The sequence below is a fragment of the Anolis sagrei genome, chromosome 3 (assembly GCF_037176765.1).
Source record: "Anolis sagrei isolate rAnoSag1 chromosome 3, rAnoSag1.mat, whole genome shotgun sequence".
Classification (NCBI taxonomy): domain Eukaryota; kingdom Metazoa; phylum Chordata; class Lepidosauria; order Squamata; family Dactyloidae; genus Anolis; species Anolis sagrei.
This window is the reverse complement of record NC_090023.1, coordinates 101,748,492-101,774,251: the sequence shown is the minus strand read 5'-3', so window position 1 is coordinate 101,774,251 and position 25,760 is coordinate 101,748,492. Positions and strand designations below refer to the sequence as shown.

The following is a 25,760-nucleotide window of genomic DNA, read 5'->3' as shown; positions in this document are numbered from 1 at the left end:
CACCTCAGTTTTGAAGGTATGCATTATCAAAATAAATAAATAAAGGATTTACTATCAATTTACTGTCCTTATGAACCATCCAGGAATTTAAATTCTTCTGGAGAGGCCCTGCACTCAGTCCCGACTTTTTCACAGGTTCAGTTGGCAGGGACGAGAGATAGGGCCTTTTCAGTGGTAGCCCCTCGGTTGTGGAACACCTTCCCCAGATATTAGATCTGCTCCCACTCTCCTAACATTCCAAAAAAAGTCAAAACCTGGTTTTGTGAGCAGGCTTTCTCAAATGCAATATAGTAAATAATTACTTGACCTCGGAACGGCTGGACAATTGCAATTGGATAAAGATTCTGGAAATTAGAAACGGAGGATTTTTTTTATGTTTTATTGATTTTATTGTTTATGGAATTTTATGGATGTTTATGTGATTTTAACTGTTTATATTATTGTGGCATCTAATTGTGCCGGTTTTGTAAACCGCCCTGAGTCGCCCTCGGGCTGAGAAGGGCAGTATAGAAATATAGTAAATAAATAAATAGTAATGTGAAGCAGTGGTGCCTACAAAAAGGCTGGTGGGAAGCACAATCCCTCTATCTGGCCTTCCCACCACCCTTTTTGTGGCCACCATCAGCTTCACGCCAGCCTTTTTATGGTCACCACTGCCTCTCTCTGCTTTGTCCCCAGCTGGGATCTCTTGCCCAACAGTGCAGACAGGTTTAGGAGTGCAATGCCAACATGCTATCAAATCTAATGCATGCCTCACTTTTAGCTATGTAATTTAGCAAAAAAAGGTGAGCATTAAACTAATGTAAATAAGGTAGATACTTTTCATATTTGGGAAGGGAAGGATCCTAACCAAGGAAAAACAATGATTTAGATTAAATTTGGCGAAGAATATTTTAATGATACAGTCTGTTCAGGAAACAGATTGCCTTGGAATTTAATGGAGCTGATTCATTAGCAGTTTTAAAACAGCTATTGGATAGTCACCTATCAATCATATGGTGTATTGCCTGAATCAATTACAGATTAGAATAGATGACCAACTGAATGATTGCATTATTCTAAACAAGCAGGTTTTCATTAAATATAATGAGATCAATACTAATTGGAAAGAAGCTCCAGAGAGCGTGTAGGCCAAACACAATAAAATGCTTGGGAAAACATGCATACTCAGAATTAGAATTAAACTACTAAACTCATTGTTTTGAATACTTAAGCAAAACAGATACAAATCATACTGCAGTAAACTATTACCAAAACAACTCAAATACAAGATTAACTTTTTTTAAGTCAGTATTTTACCTAACCTACCTTCTGACGTGGCTGATTTGGAGATGTCACTACCACTGTATTACAGATAGTTAAAGCTATGAAAAAGTCAAAGATGTCTGAAAGTTCAGGGGAGAGCTGGGATAATGGCTGGTCATAGCTCTTCATAATCTCGAGGTAGCTGGCACATTCATTTACTTTTTGCAGCAAATTTGGATCAGGTGTGATATCTTTTTCCTAGAATTGAAAGACAGGCAAAGTGAATCATGTGCAGGTTGGTGCATTCCTACAGTCCCTTTCACACTCTCCTTCTTTAGCTTATTCTGCAGATGTGCTCTATCAAGCATATATTTAATAATCCCATCTGCGTTTTCGAGTTTATTCGCTTTGTTTCACTACAGAGAACATGACAACCCAAGTCTTGTGCTTGCACATAACATTTTGTAGTAGGCAGGAGAAGTGAGATTATCCCTCACTGCCTGGCAAACACTTTTAAGCAAGGTAATGATGACCACTCCTACACATCTTGGGATGATTAATGCTGAAACAAACACACTCAACAACATTGGAACATGTCAAGTGCTATGCTTAGAGAAGTATTTGGCCACATACATATATAGATTGTACATTCAAATTCTCCAAAACAAGCTGCAGTACTCATGCATTCAGAAACTTGTTTAGGTGGAGTTGCTCTTTAGAGACTCTTGACTGAAAAAATAGTATTCGTATTGTATCATGGCTCTGTATTTGATGGTAATGATTGTGTAGCTGTAAGGTAGCAAGCAATAATAAGACATATTCTATCCGTCTTGCTTGTATTATGTTTATTTCACTTTTAATCCTTTCAATCTTTCTAAATATGTTTGAAGGCCCACACAGCTGGGGGGGGGGGGGCAGAGTTTGAGGATGTCTTCTGTATTATATCCAGCATTATAATTTGTAATTGAGCTCTGAGAAATTTAACACTTAGTGACCTAGAGAAGCAAAACATATGTTGTGCATACACATATTTTCCCCCAAATTAGAGAAGCAAATAGAAAAGCACAAACTGAGAAAAATATTGACTGCAGAACCTCAGCTGTTTTGAGGGAAAAAGCAGGTATAAATAAACATCATCATCATCCTCTGTTGGTTCCCCCCCCCCTCTTCATTCATCTACAGTACTCTAATACTGCATTATGACGGGCACTGTCCATCTCTGTACCAGTCTTCACCCATCAGAGCTTCTGTTGAATTTTTCTTCCTGTCCTTCCTATGTCTAGCTGAAACCCTTGCACAAGAATCCCTCTCATTTTACCTGCAGATCCCCCACTGCCCAGAAAAAACAAACATTTGAAGTATACATAGCTAGCTGTTCCCCAACATACTATGGTATTGGCTACTCACATGGCTGATAGCATCCTCTTTTGCACTAACCCAAAGGTAAGAAAACAAGGAAGATTATTTGAGCTCCAAGTGGGCTACTGTACATGACTCATGGACTATATCAGAGGTTATGTTCTCAGAACTCTAGAATTATAAGCATGATCAGATCTGGCTAAATTACAACATAGATTCAACGGAAAGATAACAGTGTTAAAGGGCAGTACTTCAAATACTTACCATCGGGCTGCTGAAAGCTGTGTGCTTTGAGAGAATGCTTGCCCTTTTGGCCTCCACTCTGCTCCCTGTACGCCTATGAGATTTTGTGCTCTGGTTCCTATGGATGACTTTAATGCTCTGATGACTGCTAACACTGCCCCGCTGGGACAAAGTCCCTGCCTTAGGTGCCATTTCTTCATCTTCAGAATCAGCTTCTTGGTACATAGCTATACGTTTTGCTGTTGATAAAAAGGGGTTGTAAATATGTGTGAGAAAAGCAAAAAGTGGCTCTTTTTGCTCTGAATGCTGAAAATGTTAGAAGTAATTAGATAAAATTGCTACAAACTTTTTTTGGAGACCCAGAATACTAATTTAGATATGTTGCTGGAAATTGTGGAATTATTTGATATTATTGTCTGTAACGTTATCTGTTCTTGCTTGTCATCTCTTTCTTACTATATTTTGTGCATTTTGTACATTTTGTACAGGTATTTGTCATGGTCCTTGGCAAGTACAGTAAGCATATACACTGCAACTGTAACTGAGAAATGAAAACTAGAATGTAAAAACAGGAGACTGAGAGTACTGAACTGTTTAAAGTAGGCTGGATAACACTGCTAACACAAGTAACAGCTTGATTCTCAGCATCATTTCAGAGTCCCAGGAGGTTGTATATAAACCTTTGTGATGTGTCTAACTATATTTTGTCATCACCCAGCAGCAGAACATGATGGGATATATAGTACAACAGACTTGGAAGGGAGAGGATACAGGGGATGGGGCAGGTTTTTAGTGGGAGTTAGGAGATGGAGAATTAGGATATTATTTTTATATTGTTTTCTTTATTTTATTCTAATGTCTATGTTTTTAAATGTTTTATAAGTTGGATTTAAGTTGCATTTTAAATTTTTAACTAAAAATCAAGCTCAAAAAAAAAGGAAAGGAAAAGGGAAGGCACAACATCAGAGAGGATTCCTTTTTACCTCTTTTGTGAAATGGGCTCACATCCCTCTAACTTGCCAAGGCAACAGCACTGGCATTTGATTAAGTTGGAACAGGAAAGTAATTTGACTGAGACGCCTGTCTGTTATCTCTAGATTACTTACTCCACAGTCATTTAACTGCCAGCAAAGGAAATATGCAGATTAAGTTATTTGATCATCACAGTTCATAGCTTTCAGGCAACTGCTCTGTTTCACTAAGCATCCAATGCAAAAAAAAGCACATAATAATGCATAAATTGGCATCAGCCAAAAGGGTAAAGTATTGAAACTTTAAACTCAAACAGTTCATATTGTGATTCTTAGAATAAATGCAGAGTACATGGAAGGTGAATTAATTGTGTGAGCTGAACTTAATATACTGAAGCCATTATTATAATCACTATTCCTATTCATACTTAGGGAAGAAGATTTTTTGGACTGTAGCCCCCAGAATCCTTCACAACAGTTTGGCGATTGGGAGACTTTGGGACTTATCATTCACAAAAAGTAATTTCCCAAAGCTCTATTCTCACTACAGATTTTACCCTTTTGAAAATAGAATGTAAGGCTAGGAGAAGATGGTTCCCCTGGTAATTCATAATGAAGAGAGGAACATAATATAGGAGCAGAGCATATGCTTTACTCCATACGGCCTTTGATTTAATCTCCAGTTAAAAAGCTATGAAGCTGCAAGACAGACCATTGAAAGACCCCAGAAAATGGATGAGTTAGCAGCCAGCATATTGGGCTCTATGGACCAATGACTTCGTGCTGAGTTAATAAAGTGCTCAGTAAAAAGCAGCTTCTTTAATGCATTATAATCCAGTAATATTCCACATTAACCTGTGGACTTTGGCTCTGACAATCAAGCTGGTGCTGAGCCATCATTTGTCACTGGCCACCTTGAAAACACACAAAGCCACCATGACTTTGGTTCAAGATACAGTTGAACCATTCAAGATCCAAACTCACCAATGCTGAATGACCACTGTACCACCAGCAGGGAACTGTTGGGAAATCAATCACATCAGCCAAAGAGGTCTGACTATATTAATAGTAGTGTAAGGGTAGGTTGTCTAAGAGCTTGGTGTGGTTTTCTTAAGGTCACAATCCAAGCCTTAGGAGTTGATGCAGATTCTGTTCCCCTCCGCAACAAATACCTTGACAGCTGTAAGTGAACATACACTGGCATATTTGATCCAACACTTCTGCCTGTGGTCCTACCTACCATTGGGATGTTACTTCTCCAAAATGTAATTCAGACCTTGGGTTTGAAAATTTGCCATAACAGATCTGATACTAGTTCCTAACCCACACAATGTTTTCCAGGTTAGATGTTCTTGGTGACTTGAGAACAAAAACACTATCAAAACACTATCAACAGCCAATTATAGATCATTCTCCACCAGACAGTAACCAGATCTGACCAGTCTCCTCTAAATCCCTATCCCTGAATTATTTCCCATGACATTTTTTTTATATAGTACTAACTGGAGTTTGAGCATTAGCCCATAACACAGATGAGTCTTAATTGAACATCAACTTTTAATGACTAATACAGCCAAAATAATTAGTTATTTAATTCAGGACATGGCTTTCCTCATTTTCTGGCTCAATGTGACAAGGCTATTACATTCTGAAATTGCTCATAAAATCCACTGGAGCCCATTAGAAAATTCCCTTTGCAGTTCAACCACTCCCTAAAGTGAGCTATATTATCTGCAACACAGTCTAGAAAAGACCATGAAAAGAAAAGACTAAAGAAGTCTGAAAAGATGATTAAAAATAAACAAACAAAAGACAAAAAACCCCACAAAGAATGGCTTGAAACTTTGCCAAGCTTTTTCTACTCAGGATATTAAATTAAGATTAGCAATGAAAGAGGAAAGGGTAGGTCAGAGTGCAATAAATACTACATTCCAAATAGCTGTGGATAATTTTTTTAAGCCATACCCCACAAAGGCTCATAGAAAAGCTCATTAAAGATGAAAATAGCTTACGTCTGGTAGTTATCTATTTATGGATGATCATACTAAGTGGCTGGAGCAATAAAAGGAACCTTCTTAGCAAGGCATTTGGGTCGTCAATTCTATAAGCAACCATGTAACTGCAAGGGATTCCACACAGCATTTGTACTGGTTTCATTTTGAGTCTATCAGAGGCTTATATTTGTCAGCTAAAAGGATGTTAGTGTCTTTGTTTGTAATATGATGTGATTCATGTTGTTTGTGGAAATGCTATGACAACTACACATTTTCTTCATTGATAAGGGGATATCAAAACACATCAGGTGGACATGCTGTGTTGGAGGTGGTTCAATACTATGGAAACATGAGACTTTAGTTTTTTTTGTTTTTGTTTTTATTAAGATTTTCATCTTGTAACAAAGGTGTGCATAGAAAGGAAATAAAATATTGGTGTGGGTAGGGTTGATGGGAATGGATATGGAGTGGGGCTGGGGGGTGGGAGGAGGAATGGGGCTAGGAGGGGGAAGAGGTCGTGGAAAAAAGGGGGTAAGAAAAGATAAAGTAAAGATAGAAAAAGATAATTAAATAAAGAAAAGGGGTTTGGAGACAGATGGTCAATGTCTCACTCGTTGACTTCCTTCGTGTCTTCCAGATGGGAGTTCCTTTTCCTTCTCTCATTCTCCTCTTCTTTGTCATTCTCTCTTCTGCTTATTTGTCTGTATTATTATTCATATGTTTAGTGTAATTTATCACTTTAGTCCAATCAGTTTCTTTTATCGGGGTTCCTTTACTTTTAGTAATCAGATATGTCAGTCTATCCATATTTTTGATATCTAACACTTTCTCAATCCAATCTTTTATTTCAGGAATTTCTTCTTTCTTCCATAATTTCGCGTAGCAAATTCTTGCCGCTGTAGTCAGTAAGAAGAGCAATTTATCTGAGTTTCTTTCTATTTTTGGATCCAGTATTCCTAGCAGGAATGTTTCCGGTTTAAATTGTATTTTCACATTTAATATTTCCTGTATTATCTTGTGGATTTTTTTCCAGTATCTTCTTGCCTTTGGGCATTCCCACCACATATGAAAGTAGGAGCCCTCCACTCGCCCACACTTCCAACATTTAGGATTTACATTTTTATGTGAATTGTTTATTTTTTTTGGGGTCAAATACCATCTATGAGCTACTTTTAACCAATTTTCTTTTAAATCAATTGCGTAAGTATATTTAATTTTTATTCTCCAAATCTTTTCCCAGTCTTCTTTTTTAATTGATCTGCCGAGGTTTTCATTCCATCTTTTCATGTATTTTTTCTCCCCATCCTTTTCTAATTTCCATTCAAGTAATTTCTTGTACAGCTTTGTTATTATCTTTCTGTTCGAATTTAATATCTTGTCCCAAAAGGTATCTAGTTCTTGAAACCCATGTCTTTGATCCTTCTTATAGCATTCCGTTATTTGCTTATATTGGAACCACGATATATTTTTGTTTATCTGGTTCATTTCTTGTTGAGTCTTCATCACTCTTTCTCCAGCCTCTTTTTTTAAAAGGTCTTTATACTTCGGCCAATTATTCCATCCCATTTCTCTTCTTTGGGTCGCCTCTAGAGGAGAGAGCCATAATGGAGTTTTTTCACATATTTTGTTTCTATATTTTTGCCAGGTTTTCATGATTGTTGATCTGACCAGATGGTTTCCGAATTTTCTTTCTTTTTTGGGATCCCCATACCATAAGTAATGGTGCCAACCTGTTCTCAACTCAATTCCTTCCAGTGTGAGTAATTTTTTCTTCTTCAGTTCCACCCAATCCTTGGTCCACATCAGTGCGCTGGCTTCGAAATAGGATATTAAATCCGGGACTGCGAAGCCACCTCTTTTTGTATCTTCAATCATATTTTTAAAGTTTATTCTTGCTTTTTTTCCTTGCCAAATAAATTTCATTATCTGTTTATTCCATTCTTTTAGTAAGCTTTGGTTCCTAATTATTGGCAAATTCTGGAAGAGGAAAATAATTTTGGGCAGTATTTTCATTTTAATACAGGCAATTCTCCCTAATAGGGATAAATTTAGATTTTTCCAGCTCTCCATTTCTTTTTTCATTTTCTTCCATCCTTCTATATAATTATTCTGTAATAATTGTATATTTTTGGCCGTTATTATTATTCCTAGATATTTCAATTTGGTCACGATCTGGATATTCCAATTCTTGCCTAGTCTCTCCTTTTCCTTCTGTGTGATGTTCTTCGTTAAAGCTTTTGTTTTTTCCAGATTTAATTTAAAGCCTGCTACCTCACCAAAATCATTTATTGTTTGTATCCATTTTCCCAGATTTTTTTCAGGTTCTTCTATTACGCAGACAACATCATCGGCATACGCCCTTACTTTGAATTCCAGACCTTGAATTTTTGCACCCTCTAATTCTTTATCATCTCTAATTTTTTCGAGTAGGATTTCTATGGTCAGGATGAATATCAGGGGGGAAAGGGGACAGCCTTGTCTCGTCCCTTTCTCTATTTCAATTTTTTCGGTTTCTTGTCCATTGATCCAAATTTTGGCCTCCTGTTTCTCATAAATTGCGTTTATCATATTTTGAAAATAATATCCGATGTCCATTTCTCTCATTAGCGCTTTGAAAAATTCCCAATTTACCCTATCAAAAGCTTTTTCAGCGTCTAGTGCTAATAGCATTACTTTTCTTTGGCTATTAATGTCGTAGTATTCAATTAGATCTATTAGCGTCCTAACATTTTCCTTTTGCTGTCTATTTGGGAGAAAACCCGATTGTTCTTCCTTGATTCGTTTTGATAGTAATTTTTTTAATCTCTCTGCAATTATAGAACTGAATATTTTATAGTCTAGGTTTAGAAGTGATATAGGTCTGTAATTTTTTAAGTTTTCGGGATCTGAGTTTTCTTTGTGTATGACCGTTATGTTTGCCTGTCTCCACGAATTCGGAATAGTTTTAGTTTCTCTAATTGTGTTCATAATTTTTTTTAAATATGGTATTAGTTCTTCTTGGAAGGTCTTATAATAAATCGCGGAGAAGCCATCCGGACCCGGGGCCTTATCTGTTTTCAGGTTTTTGATTGCTCCTTTTATTTCTGCATCTGAGAACTCTTTATTCAGCTCTTCCCTCTCCTCTTCTGAGATTCTTCCAATATTTCTATTTCCTAGATATTCTGTGATTTTTTCGTTGTCTATCTCCTCTTTCTTATATAGATTTTTATAATATTCCATGAATTGCCTTTTTATATCCTCTTCATTTGTATATGTTTTTTCTTTATCTTTCAATTTTGTCACAAATGTGGCTTCTCTTTTCCATCTTAGCTTCTTCGCAAGCCACTTCCCCGGCTTGTTTGCGTTCATAAAATGGTTTTGCTTTAGATACTTTAACTCCTTTGCTCTCTCCTCTAATTCTAGATTCTCTCTTTGTTTGTGTAATATTTTTAATTTATCAATGCTCCTGTTTGATTGGGGGTCTTTTTTTAGGTTTTCCTCTTCTTGTTTAATTTCTTCCAGAATTGCATCCCATTTTTGTCTTCTTATTTTGTTCTTTCTCGCTTTTTGTTGAATGAAATTGCCTCGCATTACGGCTTTGCTAGTCTCCCAAATTGTATAAAGGTGCACGTCTTCCTTGTCATTTATCTCAAAGAATTCTTTTAATTTTTTCCTATTGTTTTCTATATCATCTTCTTTTTTCAATAAGTTTTCGTCTAGTCTCCATCTTCTAGATGTTTCGGATAGTTGTAATTTCATCACTAATGGGCAATGGTCCGAATCATTTCTTGGTAGTATATTTATCTCTTTGACGTTCATTGTTAGGGAGTTTGTTACCCATATCATGTCTATTCTTGACCAACTTTTGTAGCGGTCCGAATAGCATGTGTAGTCTATTTCCTTTTCATGTTTTAATCTCCAGATGTCTTTTAATCTATATTCAATGATCCAATTTAGCATAGATTTTGGTAGATTCCCACTATTTGATATTCTTTTTCCTTTCTGATTTAGTTTTTTGCTTCTATCCAATTTACTATTTACTACCCCATTAAAATCTCCTAGGATTATTAATTGATCAAATGGTTGGGAATCTATTTGTCTTTTTATTCTATCTGAGAAGATTGTTTTAGAGCTGTTTGGGGCGTAAATATTGCATATTAGTATTTTTTTTCCTTGAGCTGTGATGGTGACCCCTACAAATCTTCCCTCCTCATCCTTAAATGCCAGGGTTGCCGGTATGTTTGTGTCTATATAGGTCACGACCCCTCTTTTTTTTTCGCTTGCTGATGCATAGAAGGCTCTTCCTAATCTTTTATTGTTGAGATGCGCTACGTGTTTTTGTGTTATGTGAGTTTCTTGTAGGGCAATAACATGATACTTTTGTTTTATTAGTCTGTTAAATATTTTATTTCTCTTATTCGGCGAATCAATCGCATTAATATTATTTGTATAAATTTTCAGTTCTCCATACATTCTTCTTTTTGCGTCTCCTCCTCTTGCTCTTCTTCCTCCTCCTCTGATTCTCTGTATCCTTCGTTCTCCTCTTCCGATCTCTCTCCTTCTTCTCCGTTTGTCTCCTCCGTCTTTCTTGATCTTTCGTCTCTTATAATTTCGTTCGCTGGTATCCTTATTGATCTGTCTGGTGACTCTTTTTGTCTTACTTGTCCATCTTGCCTTTCAGGGGTGTATCTGCCAGTCTGTTTTTTCCTTTCTTTCTCTCTTTCATATTTATCTCTTCTTTTTCCTCCCTCTCTTTTTATTTTGTCATAGAAGTCCTTTGCACATTCTTCATTTAATATCCAATAGCGTTGTTCTCTGTAGGTTACCATGAGGCCGTCTCCTTTCTCCCAACGGAATCTTAAACCTTGCTTCTTTAACTCTTCAGTAAGAAAGTTATATTTCCTTCTTTTGTTCAGTGTTGCTTTCGGGTATTCCCTTAAAATCGCCACTTTCTTTCCTTTGTAGAACACATTCTTGTTGCTATTTATTTTTAGTACTTCGTCTCGAACCGTTTTTTTCGTAAAATTCACAATTACATCTCTGGCCGTTTTATTTTTTTTTGCATATATAGTATTTACCCGGTATATTCTGTCTGTATGGTTTATTACTTCTTGATCCGTCCAGTTGAGCATTTCTCATAGAATTTCCGTTACTTTTTCTTGTATATTCTCTTTGGCCTCTTCTGCTATATTTCGTAGTCTGAGTTGATATTCTAAGGTCCTTGCTTCTATAGCTTCCTGTCTTTCTTCCATTCGATGACTTTTTAAGTCAAAGGTTTTTATTTTCACTGATATTTCCTCTTGTTCTTTCTTTAACTCTTGCTTTTCCTTCTTAAGATCCTTTAGTTCTCTTTGTATAGAGGCAATGTTGCCTTTCATCGCCCCCAGTTCTTCCTTCAGACTCGCCATTTGTTCTTGTGCTATACTTTGATATGCGTCCTGTTTTTCCTGCATTTTATCTTGTTTTTCTTGTATTGTTTGCATTTCTGCCAGTATTTTTTTCATCATCTCTTTCATACTCATCTCTTTTTGGGGTGCTTCTTCGGTCAGTGAGTTTTTCCTAGGTATTCCTTTCATTTCCTTCTGAGTTTCTCCTTTTCCCTTTGGTGTGGTCATCTCGCCTTTCGTTACTAGTCTTGTTTGTCTTCCTTTGTGTTGATCTTTCCTTTATTTATTTGTTGGTCTCTGTGGAGGCAACTGAGAGCATATAAGTAGGTAATTGATAAGGGGGGTAAGAGCACTTTGAGTTTTTGAGTTGCTACTGTCTGCTGTCCCAGTTGGTCTTTTCTTTCACTCTGCCACTCTTCCCCTTTGTCTCTCTATCACTCTCTCACCCTGAGTTTTATAAATATATCTATATTTTCTAGAGATGTTTATGCATTCCAACTCAGGAAGGGTTGATTATCAGTTATTTCTATTTATAGTTATTAGTTATTTCTTACCCTTTCTCCTCTGCTCTCCTGTTCCGTCCTTTCTGGCTCTCTCCGTTTGCTGTTATTTATCTTCTTATCGTTATCAGAGTACTCCTTTTCTCTCCTTTTCTCCGTTGGGATGCTCACCGTAGCGACAATTCAGTTCTTAGTTCACCCTCTGTCTTGTTTTGTCCTTAGCCTCTTCTTCTCTCGCGTTATTTCCCAGCTTTCAGTGGCTTTCCGGCTTTATTTCTTTTTGTTTTCCCTTCTTCCGTTAAGCTTCCGCCACACCTCCTTCCCTTCTCGTTGTTTTTATCTCGCGTTATCTCCTCTTTCTCGACGCCTCCTGTTTCAGTCTTCTCGCGAGCCTTCCCCCGGGATTTGCGTGGTGGCGTTGCATGTTACGTCGTGACGTCCTTTCTTTCCGTTTCTTGGCGCACCGCCCGCGTGCTTTGCCTCTGCTTGCCTCTATTTATCTTCCTCAGCCTTATCAGTCCTTGTGCAGGAGAGCGTTCTCAAGGTCAGTTTGCACTCTTATCTTAACCCTTGCTTGTCCTGGTGCAAGAAGGCAGTGTGGTTTCTCCCCTCCACTTCCTTAATTTTTTATCTTCTTTCGTTCTCTTTTCTCTTCTATATTGAATAGTCTTTTCTTATACCCGTCCCTTTAATTTCTCTGACTCTAACTGGTTCCTTTTCGTATTATTTCGTGCCTGCTCTCCTTTTCTTCTGCCTCCCATCCACCGCTCTCGTGGCTTCTTTCTCCTCTCCTCTCCTCTCCAGGCTCTCCAGGCTCTTCACTGCTATCCGTAGTAAATTCCTTACTATCCTTTAATATCCCTTAATGTATTCTCAGTTCCCTTGGTATTCAATATTATCTTCTTTTTCTCTTTCTTTTCTTCCGGTGTGCCGCAATGGCGAGGAGAAGGACTCTTTAGGCTCGGAAGAGAAGAGTCAGCTCTGTAAGCGGCTGGGTAGAGCAATAGCTCCCTTTTCCCCACGGAACGAAGTGGGGGAAACTGCGTAACCGCAAGGGGATCGGCCGACGACCCCAAAGAGGCTCTCCCCTCAAGGGGGAGCTTCCAAAGGGTCCGGCAAACAGATCCCCGAGGTAAGGCGGGCTGCTACAGTAGCGCACAGGGCATGGCGTCCCTGTATATCCTCAGGCGTGCACATTTCTTTTGAAGAAAAAGAAAAGAAAAGAAAGAAAGAAAACAGCGACTGATGCTGTAAGAATCGATCGGAAAGTGGGGAAAGAAATCTCTTCCAGAACAGATGAAAGAACGACAGAAGAGTGACAGAAGGTAAGAACTAAGGAGAAAATCGGAGAGAAAGTAAGGGGGAAAAGAAACATGAGACTTTAGTTTGGTGGGGCACCACTACTCTTTAGCAGAGAAAGGTAAAGATCTTGTAAAACTACAACTCTAGTGATTTCACAGCATTGGCCCATAGCAGATAAAGTAGGATCGACTCGCATTAATTCTACAGTGTAAATTTCCAGTAGCATTACCAAAATTAAAATAGTGCTTCCATACTGTATGGCAGAAGGTTGACATTAAGAGTGTGATTTGTTGACAGCTTTGGTACTTCGGTTGTACATTTGTTTCTGAATAGAATGGGTACAATCTGCTTTTAGCCAATGTAAGCCTTTCCCCAGAGTGTGTTTAAAAGGATAATAACCATGTTATAGGATTTGACTGTGTGTCATTTAGGTCAGACAGGAGTGGACAGACTTCAAACTTAGGGAAATCTATCCACCAGATGCAAAAGATTTCCACTGACACAGCTAAAGAATTTTGAGTCTGCAGATATAGTTTCAATGCCACAAATGAACTCTTTTCACACAAAAGTCTAAAATGGGTAACACTATTTTTTTTACTTCAGTGAAACAAATTGAGGTAAGGTGCTTGTCTGTTGGTATGACTTTGTAGTTACTTTTGAAAAGAATGTGGGACTCATTAATCCTTGTCAGACCATTCAGTAGAACTGAATATATAACCTGTCCATCCCTGGCTCAAGAAGCTTCAGGAAAGACTGAACTAGAATCTTTAATAGATTTTAACAAGTGCACACTTAATCTACATAGGCTTAGTCAAAATTTATAATCACATCAACTTTGGGAATTGGGTTACAATGAGAAACAGGTGATTGGCTCAAAATTGCCCAGTTAGATTTGTGTCTGACGGGGAATTCACCCAGTTCCACTCAATCCTACTAGTCCTTTATTCCAACCCCTATGCCATATTGGTCTCTAAAGTATGGTTCCTGCTTCTATGGGGTCATTCACTTCTACTCATAACTACATCTTCTATCAACACCAGACCTATTCAGGACCTTTTCTCAGGCAAAGATGGGCACAGCAAACATGCCACAGCTAACTCCATCCCTTTTGTCATGCCACTGTTACTGGTTCCTATAAATTCTATACACTGGATTACAATAATCCACCACCAGGAAACTGCTGTATTCAAGTAGGATCCCTGCACAATTTAGAAACTCAATTTTGCAGATCATGACAGGAATATGTACAGGCTCCCTGATATGGAAGTCTTCCTCTCAATGGTGGGGGATCAAGGTTATCTGACATCCTTACTATTAAATAGGGTATGATTGAGACATGTTACCACAGGAAGATTACAAGTAGGATGGGCGAAACTGGGCTGATAGTTATCATGTCACCATAGATAATGTGTCCATCCTGTTGCAATCTAGTTTTTCTTTTAGCAGTTCATATTATCCACAGAATTCTTTTCCAGCACAACATTTGAAATGAGTTGATTTTCTTCTTGTCCAGCTTTTAAAAGCATACAAACTTGGAAATATGATATGATGGACAACTCTAGTATTCAATTATATCTCTCAACACATGAGGATCTTGTCTAATTCCTTCAGTGCCGTCCTTCCAAATCATAGTCTACTACTGATTTACTGACTGAAATCTTCACTCTAGTAAATAATTGAACCAAGATATGGGAAATCTTGAATAATTTTAATGTCTTTATTGTCTACTTTAAAGTTATGGATATAGAACCATGGCTATAAAGATCTTTTTTTTTTTAAACCCAAACAACCTTGCACATAAACTTGGTCAGGACCACCAAGCAACTTGTTTTCATCTAATATTACCTTCCATGAGATTTTTTATTTAAAAAACCCCTCTGTTGATACCAATAATACTTTAGTTTTTCTCAACACTTATCAATGGCAATAAATGAAACAAACTTTAAACAAAGGTTTGAAACCTTATAAACACTGTATAATTTAACTAATCCAAAACTAGTGTAATTAATGTTATTGGAAGTGATTTCTCATATGTTTGAAACAGCCCATTGGTATGCAAAGTATGTAAATTCAATTCCACAATAAGAAATGAATCATGTGTATTTAAAAACTGAATTTTGTCTTCAGCTGAAAAGAATTCACTTGGCCCAAAATCCATTTTATTTATTTGCAAGAAGAGAATGCAAAGCAGGGATCATCATAAAGAATGATGGCTGTGCCTTCTATGCAGTTCATTTTCTGGCAAAAACAAAATCCAGACTTCTTCTTAAGAAAAGTATTCAATATTTAATATTTTTTGGATGTGGCAAAACTGACAATATTCTTTTAATAGTTTTCTTTTAAAAAACAACATGTGAACTTTGTGTGGAACCAGTTGTCCCCCAGAAGTATTAGGGGACTATTAGGGGATTCCCTGGAACGCTTAATTCAAAGATGATAATCTGAAATGACCTTAAGAAATCAAACAGCCAGGCCAGGAACAATGAAATTAATTTTGACTGGGAGAAATGTAAAGTATGTGGCAAATTGGCAGTGGGATGCACATGTGACCCACCACCTTCGGCTGCAATGTCCATAAAGCTCTATGGTTCTAACAACTTCTGCTGTCTAACCTATTTATGTTTGGATCACCTAGTCCTAGGAACTTAAATGGTAGATATAGACTTATCACAAATAAGAACAAAGTGAGAGAGGTCTTTGAATTCACCCTTTGTTTGCTTGAGACATAAAATCTCCTTGAACCTTAGACAAATACTGAAGAACATTTAGAAAGTTAATAGGTCACCCAATCTGTACTATACCTTTATTCACCACTGTACTGCACTGGGGACATTATGTTCTTTCCACCTATTCCTCTAAACTCCCAAAAAAGTTTTTCTATGAACCTTAAATTCCACAAGATGCTATGGTGGGATGGTTGCCAGTGTCAACACTTCTGCTCCTCGACTTTTGATGTTTTTGGACTTTCCCCAAACAGAAGTCTCTTTCTTAAGAGAAATAAATGTGCTTGTAGGAACTACTGGTGAACTCCTCTCCATAGAAAGCTATTGCATAAATAGCATATAAATGTATATGTCTGCATAGACTGGTATGTGTGTTTCGAAATTCAGTACCTTAGATCCTAAAATAAGTCAGTTTTGGAAGTTCTCAGAAAGAAAGCGTCCTGTGCTTTCTTCATGCAGCAGCTATGTACCCAAATCTTTTCAGGCCATGGAGGGGGTATAAGGTATGAAGAGCTGTTGGGGTAAATTGAATTCTGATTCCACACATAAGGGCATTCGTGGCAGGAGAATTTCTTATCCTTCTTGTTGCAGCCCCTATGATTCATCCCATGTTTTTTTCAGAGAAGTTGCAAGTGAGAGAGATGGCATTCAGATTGTGGGTGCAGGGGAAAAATGGGTAAGAGGGATTATTTTTGTTAATTCATTTAGTTTAGGACCCTAGCCAATGAGTGTCCCGTGAAACAGGAATCTCACTTCAGTCTGCCTGATTAGCATGCAATGAAGCCTGAGAGGACTGGGATCACCTGTACCAAGATGTTTTTAACAGGGCATTAAGATTGTTCATTATGAATTCCAGTTACTTAACCATTTTGCTTCATTTAAAATTTGGCTGCTTATCTGCCAACATGTTGAAACATACTCTACACTGATATTTCCAAATGCCCTGAATCACTGGCCCCTCACACAGCCAGCTGCTAAGAGTCGTTGCCAGTTCTCTCACACCACAGGACTCGTGCTTGCATGCTTTGTTTAAAAGGGATTAAAATGTACTTTGAACATCTGTGAAACATATAGAATATTATTAATATTATGCTGATTATTTCCTTCTAGTGTTGGTCTAGCCACAACTCTGGAAATCCTGGCAAATTAGGCCCCTTCTGGTGATAGTGGGGGAAGCAGTTAGGGAAAGGGGGATGCATGGTTCACAAAGGAACTATAAATGGAACTATAAACGGATGAGCCCAACGTCAATAAGTGGGCTGGGTAAATAATAAGTGAACAATAGCAAGTGGGCCCTACAGTTGGATTGCAGCTCTATTAGACATGTCCAATGGTTAAAGAAGATGGGAGTTGCTGCAGTACAGAGATTTAGCTTGGATCAACTATGGTTATCCAGACAGATATGCCAATATCAGCCTATTATTTATTTCTGCCCATCATTGTCCAGGACATGGTTTCCAAGATCTCAGCCCTTCTACAGCCCTGCCACAGAGATCCTACAGCCTACAGAACTTGCTACTTTTTACATGCAGGATGTGCTCTACCACTGAACCATGGTACATAAATCATTATAAGCCAACCAGTGATCGCTGTTAGTCCTTCTAGCTGATTTTGTGGAAGTGACTTCAGACTAGAGTCTGAACTTTGTTGTCGGAATGTTCTTTATTATTAGAATGCCCTAGTGCCACTAGAGTCATAAAGCAATAGATAACATTTCTCACAATCATACTACATGGATGAGTAATTTCAAGTTGTTCATGTATCCCAAACCATAAACTTAGCTTTCAAAGTGAGATTCATGTTATATCCATTAAATTAAATAGAGAAATATTATACCTACCATTAGCATCATGGGAATATTCTATGCCAGAAACAGTGCATCTCCGGAAAACCATTTTATTTTCAGTAAGAGTCCCAGTCTTGTCTGAAAATATGTACTGAATCTGTCCTAAATCTTCAGTGATATTGAGAGCTCGGCACTGTAGCTGAAGGTCTGTTTCTTCATCATATAAATCCTTATCTTGATGAATAAAGAATACTTGGCATATTTTAACAATTTCAATGGAGACATACAAAGAAATGGGAATGAGAACCTGAAATGCACAAAGACACAAGTTTCATTAAAAGAGAAACACACAAGGTGTCATGAAAATCTGTATGACTGAATCAACTTAGGAGGAAAATTGCAATGTTGTACTGTACCTTTTTAGAATTTTAGACAGTCTGATTTAAGGCCAACACTGTAAAATCATAAGAATGCCAGCAAAAGTTTACTGAGACAGATTAGGAAAGCCTATGGAGTTGTAGAGTTGATATCCGTAATTAGACCATATGGTAGTATTATCAAAGCTTGGAAAGAAGAAAACGTTTTCAGGATAATAAGATGAGCTTGAAAGCAACTAGGAAAAGAAGAAGGAAAGGGGAGTGGAAGGGGGAACAGAAAGCACAGTCAGAACGGTGCCAGCATAGAAGATTTTGCAAGGGGAAAAATAGTATTTTATCTTTATGTACTACAATATTCCAAAGTAGCTCCCTGTCAAAAGTTGAGGCAAAAGAAGACTGTGCAGAAAACATGTTTTCTCAACAGAAGTTTTAGTATAAATGAACTATTTTTTTTGCATGTGTTTTTTAAATCTATTTTCATGGATTTTCTAAATCTATGTTGAAAACATTACCTGCAGTGGAGTATTTCCCCCCCCCCCCTTCAGAATGCATTTTATTTCCCACTGCAGATAATTAGCAGTCATATACTGCTTGTGGAGGGGGATCAAACCTGCAAGTGAGCTACAAAGCACATTCCAATTACATGAAGGGAGACTGCTGCTGCGGAATGTATTAATCATTCTTTCATGGGTGAGAGTTTCTCCAACTCGGGACAAGGAGAAGGAGGAAAGTAATAGTTGGTAAAACATCTAGACTCCCTCCCATCTTTTCTATCATCATAGAGTCATAAATCCTGACCAATTCTGTTGGCAAAAAGAACTTGCATCCTCCTCAGATGTTACTTTGCTTTCTGAATATTCAGAAGAAAGAAGTCCAGGGATTTGTGGAGCCTCTCCGCTTCTGGCAGTCAATACAATTGACCACGCCAACTGAAAGTCTGTGGGAGTTGTTGTGTCATAGGTAGCATAGTTTGATTGCCAAAGGGCTGTTACATATTTAGCTGCAAATAAAAGTAAATGCCAAGTGTATGAGTAAAGTTCTTTTAGAAAGGACAACAGGAGGAATCTGGGTGTGGTGTGGCTTGACCAGGGAGCTAGCCAGGCAGCTAGCTAGCCATGCACCTGATCTTGGGATGATCTGGATCTGTCTGTACATACAGCAGTGGTTCCCAACCTTTTTTTGACCAAGGACCACTTGACCAGGGACCACTTGACCAGGGATCACTTGATCATGGACTACTTTACAGCATTAGTACCAAAAGGGTTACAAATCAGTTTTTGGTCAACTTTAGATTCGGTTTGGTTATTTGGGGTGCTGATTCAGAAAATTGCATTGGATAGATCACATCAGCTCTAGTTTCTGATACAGAACACATGTCATCCAGTAGTCACCATCTGCTTACCCACAGAAAACCATATTTAATAAGCCTCAGCACTATAAGAGGGTTTTGCGAGACTAGTTGCTCTCATTGCAATGGTGTAGTAATGATGAGGCCATGGACTATATTGTAGTTCTTGAGGACCACTGGTCTTCCACAGACCACTGGTTGGGAACCGCTAATCTACAGTATCACTGTAGTGTTAGGACTCTAAAGGGAGTGAAGAAGTGCTATCTTAAATATTTTTGCCTGTAATCCATACTTCATGGGCAAGGGGTCATCAGGAGCAGATTTTCTTGAATGAAAACACAGTCTTTAAAATGGAAATTGCATCATATGCAAGTATTTTTCAGTATATCATTAAGTTTTAAAATAAAACACCAACGTATTTTATGTGATATGGGGACTCTGACAAGCTAAACTGTTCTGTTCAGGTCCACCAAGGCTAGGGAAAGGGAACACTCAGTTTTTGACTATACTTTTTTTGACTTAAGGAACATAAAAGATACACAACCCAGATATGTTCCTAGGTTTTAAAAAATACTGCTCCCCAGAGCATCTGGCTGTAGTATCCAAGATCATGTATTTATTGCCACTGCAAGGGATCTTTCTCATGGATGTTGAGTGACTACTGAGATTTTTGGTACTGCTTTAGATTTTGTTGTTCTTATTGCCTATTGTTTAGGAGACTCTCAACGGGAACTGTGCTTTGATGTGACTTTTGTTGTCAACTGTTTTAAGCGTTGTAGAATTAAATGTTTTAAGATCAACTATATTTATATACTTGTGATATCTAAGATCCCTTTGGAAACTTAGAGGGCCCAAAATGTTGTGGCCAGATTGCTAACTGCAGCAGATTACAGGAAACATACAGCTCCATTATGGAAACAACTTCAGTGGTTATCATTTTTTTCCAATTGAAAGTGATGTTTATGTCTGATGAACAGGATATATCTTGGGCCCAACCTATCTAAAATTCCTTATTTTTCTATAATGAGACATCCCAAATGTTAAGATTAAGAGCTTTCTCTCCGTACTGTCATCATCACAGTCCTGACTTGTAAAAACATGGAAGAAAAAGACTTCTCAATGGCTGCTCCCAGATTGCGGAATTACCTCCTACAAGATATTAATTTGGCACCCTCTCTGCTCCCTTTCTGGCAGCAGGCAAAATCTTTTTATTTATGTGATCTTTTGATTCTTAAAACATAAGGCAGAAGGATGCTTTGTATGCAGGGTAGCTTGCTTTTATCTTTGATCATTTAAGTTATGTTTCAAACGTGCTTACACTGTTTTTAACAATGTGCTTTCTAACAAAATTCTTTATTTAATTGCTTTTTGAACTTTTGTAAAATAAGATTATAGCATGAATTTGTTTTAAATTATTGTAAGTTAGTATGAGTTCCATGTTAGGAGAAAGAAGGAGAATTAAGTAATTCAATAAGAAAAGTGGTTGACCCTCAGGCAATATCTTTTTTTATAGTGGAATTCTATGCAGATCTCTTGAAAATAAAGTCCTCAAATGCAATGGGACTGACTTCTAAGTGAGAGTACATTTAATTGCAGCCTTCTCTGGTCAGATGGACTAAAAAAATATTTTTTAGCACAGGGTAAATGTAAATGTGTTTGTAAAGGCAACTGTAAGCTATCTCAGTAACATGCTGCCGAGTTACCTGAAAAACTATAATCATTGTCAAAAATAAATACACTGCAGCTTCAACTGGAGACCAGTATTTTCCATTGCGACCTGGGACATCAAAGACAGGCTTTCGTTTGTCATCATATTGCCAGACCCAGATTCCGTGACCTGCAAAACAGGTGGGAGCAGGTGGGAGAAATAGAAATACAAATTAAACATCAAGTGGTAAAGTCAACATGATTCACTTACATGCTTTTCCCCTCAGAGATAATATTATGGTGCCCTTTCTTGGACTTTTGTGCTATTACTGAGAAGCATTTCTGTTTTTTAAAAAAGGTTTTCTGAACATGAGAAATAAAAGCATACTGCTTTAAAGATGATCAGAAATGAGGAAATTGGGTGCAACACATGTATTTGTTTTAAACTTTACAGGTTGTTTTCCTCTCTCCAAACTGGTAAAGTCTGCAAATTCAGGGCAGTTGCTGTGATGGTAAGAAAAATGGACTTGGACCAATGTGATGTGTTTTCCAGTCCCTATGGAGCTAATGAAACTCAATGGTTGACTTTGAGTTAATTACATTATTTATGCCTGATCTACCTCACAACATTGTTGTGAGGGTAAAGATGAGAGGAGAAAAGCCATGCATACCTCCTTTGTAACATTGATTAAAACCTTGGGAAGTCTGACTTGGCCACGGTGGTCCACGCTTTGGTTACATCCTGTTTAGATTACTGAAAACGCTCTCTATGTGGGGCTGCCTCTGAAGACTGCCCGGAAGCTGCAGCTAGTCCAACGCTCGGCAGCCAGATTTCTAACAGGTGCTGGGTACAGGGAGCATACAACCCCTCTGTTACGCCAGCTCCACTGGCTGCCGATTAGCTTCCGAGCACAATTCAAAGTGCTGGTTTTGACCTACAAAGCCCTAAACGACTCTGGCCCTGTTTACCTGTCCGAACGGATTCTCCCCTACGAACCATCAAGGTCTTTAAGATCTTCCGGGGGTGCCCTGCTCTCGATCCCACCACTGTCACAATCGCGGTTGGTGGGGATGAGAGACAGGGCCTTCTCGATGGTGGCTCCCTGGCTTTGGAACTCCCTCCCACAGGAGATTAGAACTGCTCCCTCCCTCCTGACGTTCAGGAAGCTAACAAAGACTTGGCCATGGAATGCGGCCTTTGATAACTGAGTCAACTTTGGTCCACATGGAAGGAGAATGAATAACTGTGAATTATGACCAAGAATGCTTTGACGATGTGGCTATATAAGTGTGATAATGACGATGTTGTATTGTGTTTAACAGCTGCTACTTATGTCATCATCCACTCCCTGGCATTTGTTAATCTGGTTGCTAATTACATATGTGGGTCAGAGGGAATGGAATAGCTCAGGGGGACCCGAATATAACATAATAGGAACGGGAAATGATTGGAAGGCAAAGCCATGGCAAATTGGAGCTGTAATATGTCAAACAGTCTACAATGATCCTTGGGTTGTTATTATGGATGTTGAATGCGTCATGGAGGAGGGAGAGGCTTCCGTTAACCGAGGAGCCCCCATAGAAGTCGTGGTGGGGAAGGGGAGATACGGGAAACGGAGACCTTTAATCCGGCCTAGGGAACGTAGAACAACATTAGTAATCCCAAATCGGTCTCCTGATACGGTAAGTTGGTGTAACCGGGTTGGCGGTCCCTCGGGATTGAAAGTGGTGCTGTTGAACGCCAGATCTGTCAATGGTAAAACAACTTTCATCCAAGATTTAATCCTGGATGAACGGGCAGATCTGGCGTGCATCACAGAGACCTGGCTGGACGAAGCGGGAGGTGTAAATTTGACCCAGCTTTGTCCACCCGGGTTCTCTGTGCAGCACCAACCAAGATCCGGAGGGTGGGAAGGCGGGGTTGCAGTAGTCTACAGAGATTCCATTCTTCTGACCAGGACCCCCATCCCGCAGTCAACAAATTTTGAATGCGTCCACCTGAGGGTGGGTGACCGGGACAGATTAGGGATTCTGCTAGTGTACCGTCCACCTCGCTGCACTACAGTCTCCCTACCTGAGCTAGCGGGGGTGGTCTCGGACCTGGCACTGGAGTCCCAACGGCTGCTTGTGCTGGGGGACTTCAATGTCCACGCCGAGGCTGCCCTAACGGGAGCGGCTCAGAACTTCATGTCTACCATGGCGACCATGGGGCTGTCCCAACAAGTATCTGGCCCCACCCACAGTGCTGGACATACATTGGACTTGGTTTTCTGTCAGGGATGGGAGGAAGGCGGCGGTGTTGAGGAGTTATCCATCTCTCCGTTGCCATGGACCGACCACCACCTGGTCAGCTTTAGACTTACTGCACCCCCTAACCTCTGCAGAGGTGGAGGACCTATTAAATTGGTCCGCCCCAGGAGGCTTATGGATCCGGAGGGATTCCTGATGGCTCTTGGGGAATTCCCCGCCACCTCGGTTGGTGATCCTGTTGATGCCCTGGTCGCTCTCTGGAATGGGGAGATGACTAGGGCAATAGACACGATCGCTCCAGAACGTCCCCTCTCAAGTAGCCGAACTAAACCAGCCCCTTGGTTTACTGAGGAGCTGGCAGCGTTGAAGCGAAAGAAGAGGGAACTAGAGGGCATGTGGCGTTCGGATCCGAGCGAGCCAAATCGAACACGGTTTGTGTCCTTTTTAAGGTCATATGCCGCGGCAATAAGAGCCGCAAAGAAAACTTTCTTTGCGGCCACTATTGCGTCTGCAAAAAACCGTCCGGCTGAACTGTTCCGAGTTGTCAGAGGCCTGTTAAAACCCACCATTCAGGATGGGTGCCCTGATGACTCGGCAGCTCGCTGTGAAGCCTTTGCTCAGTTCTTTGCAGACAAAGTCGCTTTGATCCGCTCTGGACTGGATACCATATTAACGGCAGTCTCTGAGGATGTAACACGAGCATCTGCTTGTCCAATTTTGATGGATTCATTTCAATTAGTTCAAACCGAGGATGTGGACAAGGTGCTTGGAGGAATGAGAGCTACCACATGCATCCTAGACCCCTGCCCATCCTGGCTTCTAAAGGAGGCCAGAGGGGGATTGGCCGAGTGGGTTAAGGTGGTGGTTAATGCCTCCCTTCGGGAAGGCATATTTCTAGCCAGCTTAAAGCAAGCTGTGATAAAACCGCTGTTGAAGAAACCATCACTGGACCCCACTCAATTCGTCAACTATTGGCCTGTTTCCAATCTCCCCTTTTTGGGCAAAGTCATGGAACGTGTGGTGGCCTCACAACTCCAGGCATTCTTGGTAGACACGGATTATCTGGATCCGGCACAGTCTGGCTTTAGGCCGGGGCATGGTACCGAGACAGCCTTGGTCGCCTTAGTGGATGATGTCCGTCGGGAGCTCGACAGGGGGAGTGTGTCCCTGTTGGTGCTACTCGACCTCTCAGCGGCCTTCGATACCGTCGACCACGGTATCCTTCTGGGACGCCTCGTGGGAATGGGTCTCGGAGGTACTGCTTTGCAGTGGCTCCGGTCATTCCTCGAGGGTCGGTCTCAGAAGGTGTTACTGGGGGACTCCTGTTCTACCCCACAACCTTTGTTTTGCGGGGTTCCTCAGGGTTCAATACTGTCCCCCATGTTGTTTAACATCTACATGAAGCCGCTGGGCGAGATCATCCGGAGTTTCGGAGTGCGATGTCATCTGTACGCAGATGATGTCCAACTCTGTCACTCCTTCCCACCTGCTACTAAGGAGGCTGTCGAGGTCCTGAACCGGTGCTTGGTCGCTGTGACGGTCTGGATGGGGGAGAACAAATTGAAATTGAATCCAGACAAGACAGAGGTACTCCTGGTCAGTCGCAGGGCCGAACAGGGTATAGGGTTACAGCCTGTGTTAGACGGGGTCGCACTCCCCCTGAAGACACAGGTTCGCAGTTTGGGTGTGATCCTGGACTCATCGCTGAGCCTGGATCCCCAGGTTTCGGCGGTGACCAGGGGAGCATTCGCACAGTTAAGACTCGTGCGCCAACTGCGACCGTACCTTGGGAAGTCTGACTTGGCCACGGTAGTCCACGCTCTGGTTACATCCCGCCTTGATTACTGCAACGCTCTCTACGTGGGGTTGCCTTTGAAGACGGCTCGGAAGCTCCAACTAGTCCAACGGGCGGCAGCCATGGTACTAACAGGAGCATGTACCAGCTCCACTGGCTGCCGATTAGCTACCGGGCCCAATTCAAAGTGCTGGCATTGGTCTTTAAAGCCCTAAACGGTTCTGGCCCAACATATCTATCCGAACGTATCTCGGCCTATCAGCCCACCAGGACCCTAAGATCTTCTGGAGAGGCCCTTCTCTCCATCCCGCCTGCTTCACAGGTGCGGCTGGCGGGAACGAGAGACAGGGCCTTTTCTGTGGCGGCCCCGCGGCTTTGGAATGCCCTCCCTATAGAGATAAGATCAGCCTCCTCGCTGATAGTATTTCGGAAAAAACTCAAGACATGGATGTTTGAGCAAGCATTCGGCTAATCCGATGCGATGAAATCTCTGATCAAGGACTGGCAATCACAGACAACGAAATTGGATTATGATTTTAATTTAAGAGATGCATTGGTCTGTATTGGTGGCCCAATACTGTGTATTGTATATGTATGTGTTTTATATTTTTAATTGGAATATTGTTGTTTTTAAATGTTGTAAACCGCAATGAGTCGCCGTTTTAGGCTGAGATATTAGCGGTATACAAGTGTACTAAATAAATAAATAAATATTGTAATATGTCTTTAATTGTGTAATGGTGATGCATTGTGTGGTTTGTATTTTTGTATATGAACACATGTTGTGAACCGGATCTGAATCCCTCTTGTAGGTGAGAAGATCGGTATAGAAAACGTTTAAATAAATAAATAAA

At 39.9% G+C, this 25,760-nt stretch overlaps 1 protein-coding gene across 1 annotated transcript in view; it reads right to left on the bottom strand.

Annotated features, from left to right (window-relative positions):
• Positions 1-25,760, bottom strand: part of ATP10A (ATPase phospholipid transporting 10A (putative)) — a 172,479-nt gene that overhangs the window by 38,681 nt on the left and 108,038 nt on the right. Inside the window, exons 6-9 of the mRNA XM_067466820.1 lie at positions 20,918-21,051; positions 17,544-17,796; positions 2,869-3,086; positions 1,309-1,503 (exon numbers count right to left, since the gene is read on the bottom strand). Coding sequence (XP_067322921.1) covers positions 1,309-1,503; positions 2,869-3,086; positions 17,544-17,796; positions 20,918-21,051 — 800 coding nt within the window. The remainder of the gene's footprint in view (positions 1-1,308; positions 1,504-2,868; positions 3,087-17,543; positions 17,797-20,917; positions 21,052-25,760) is intronic.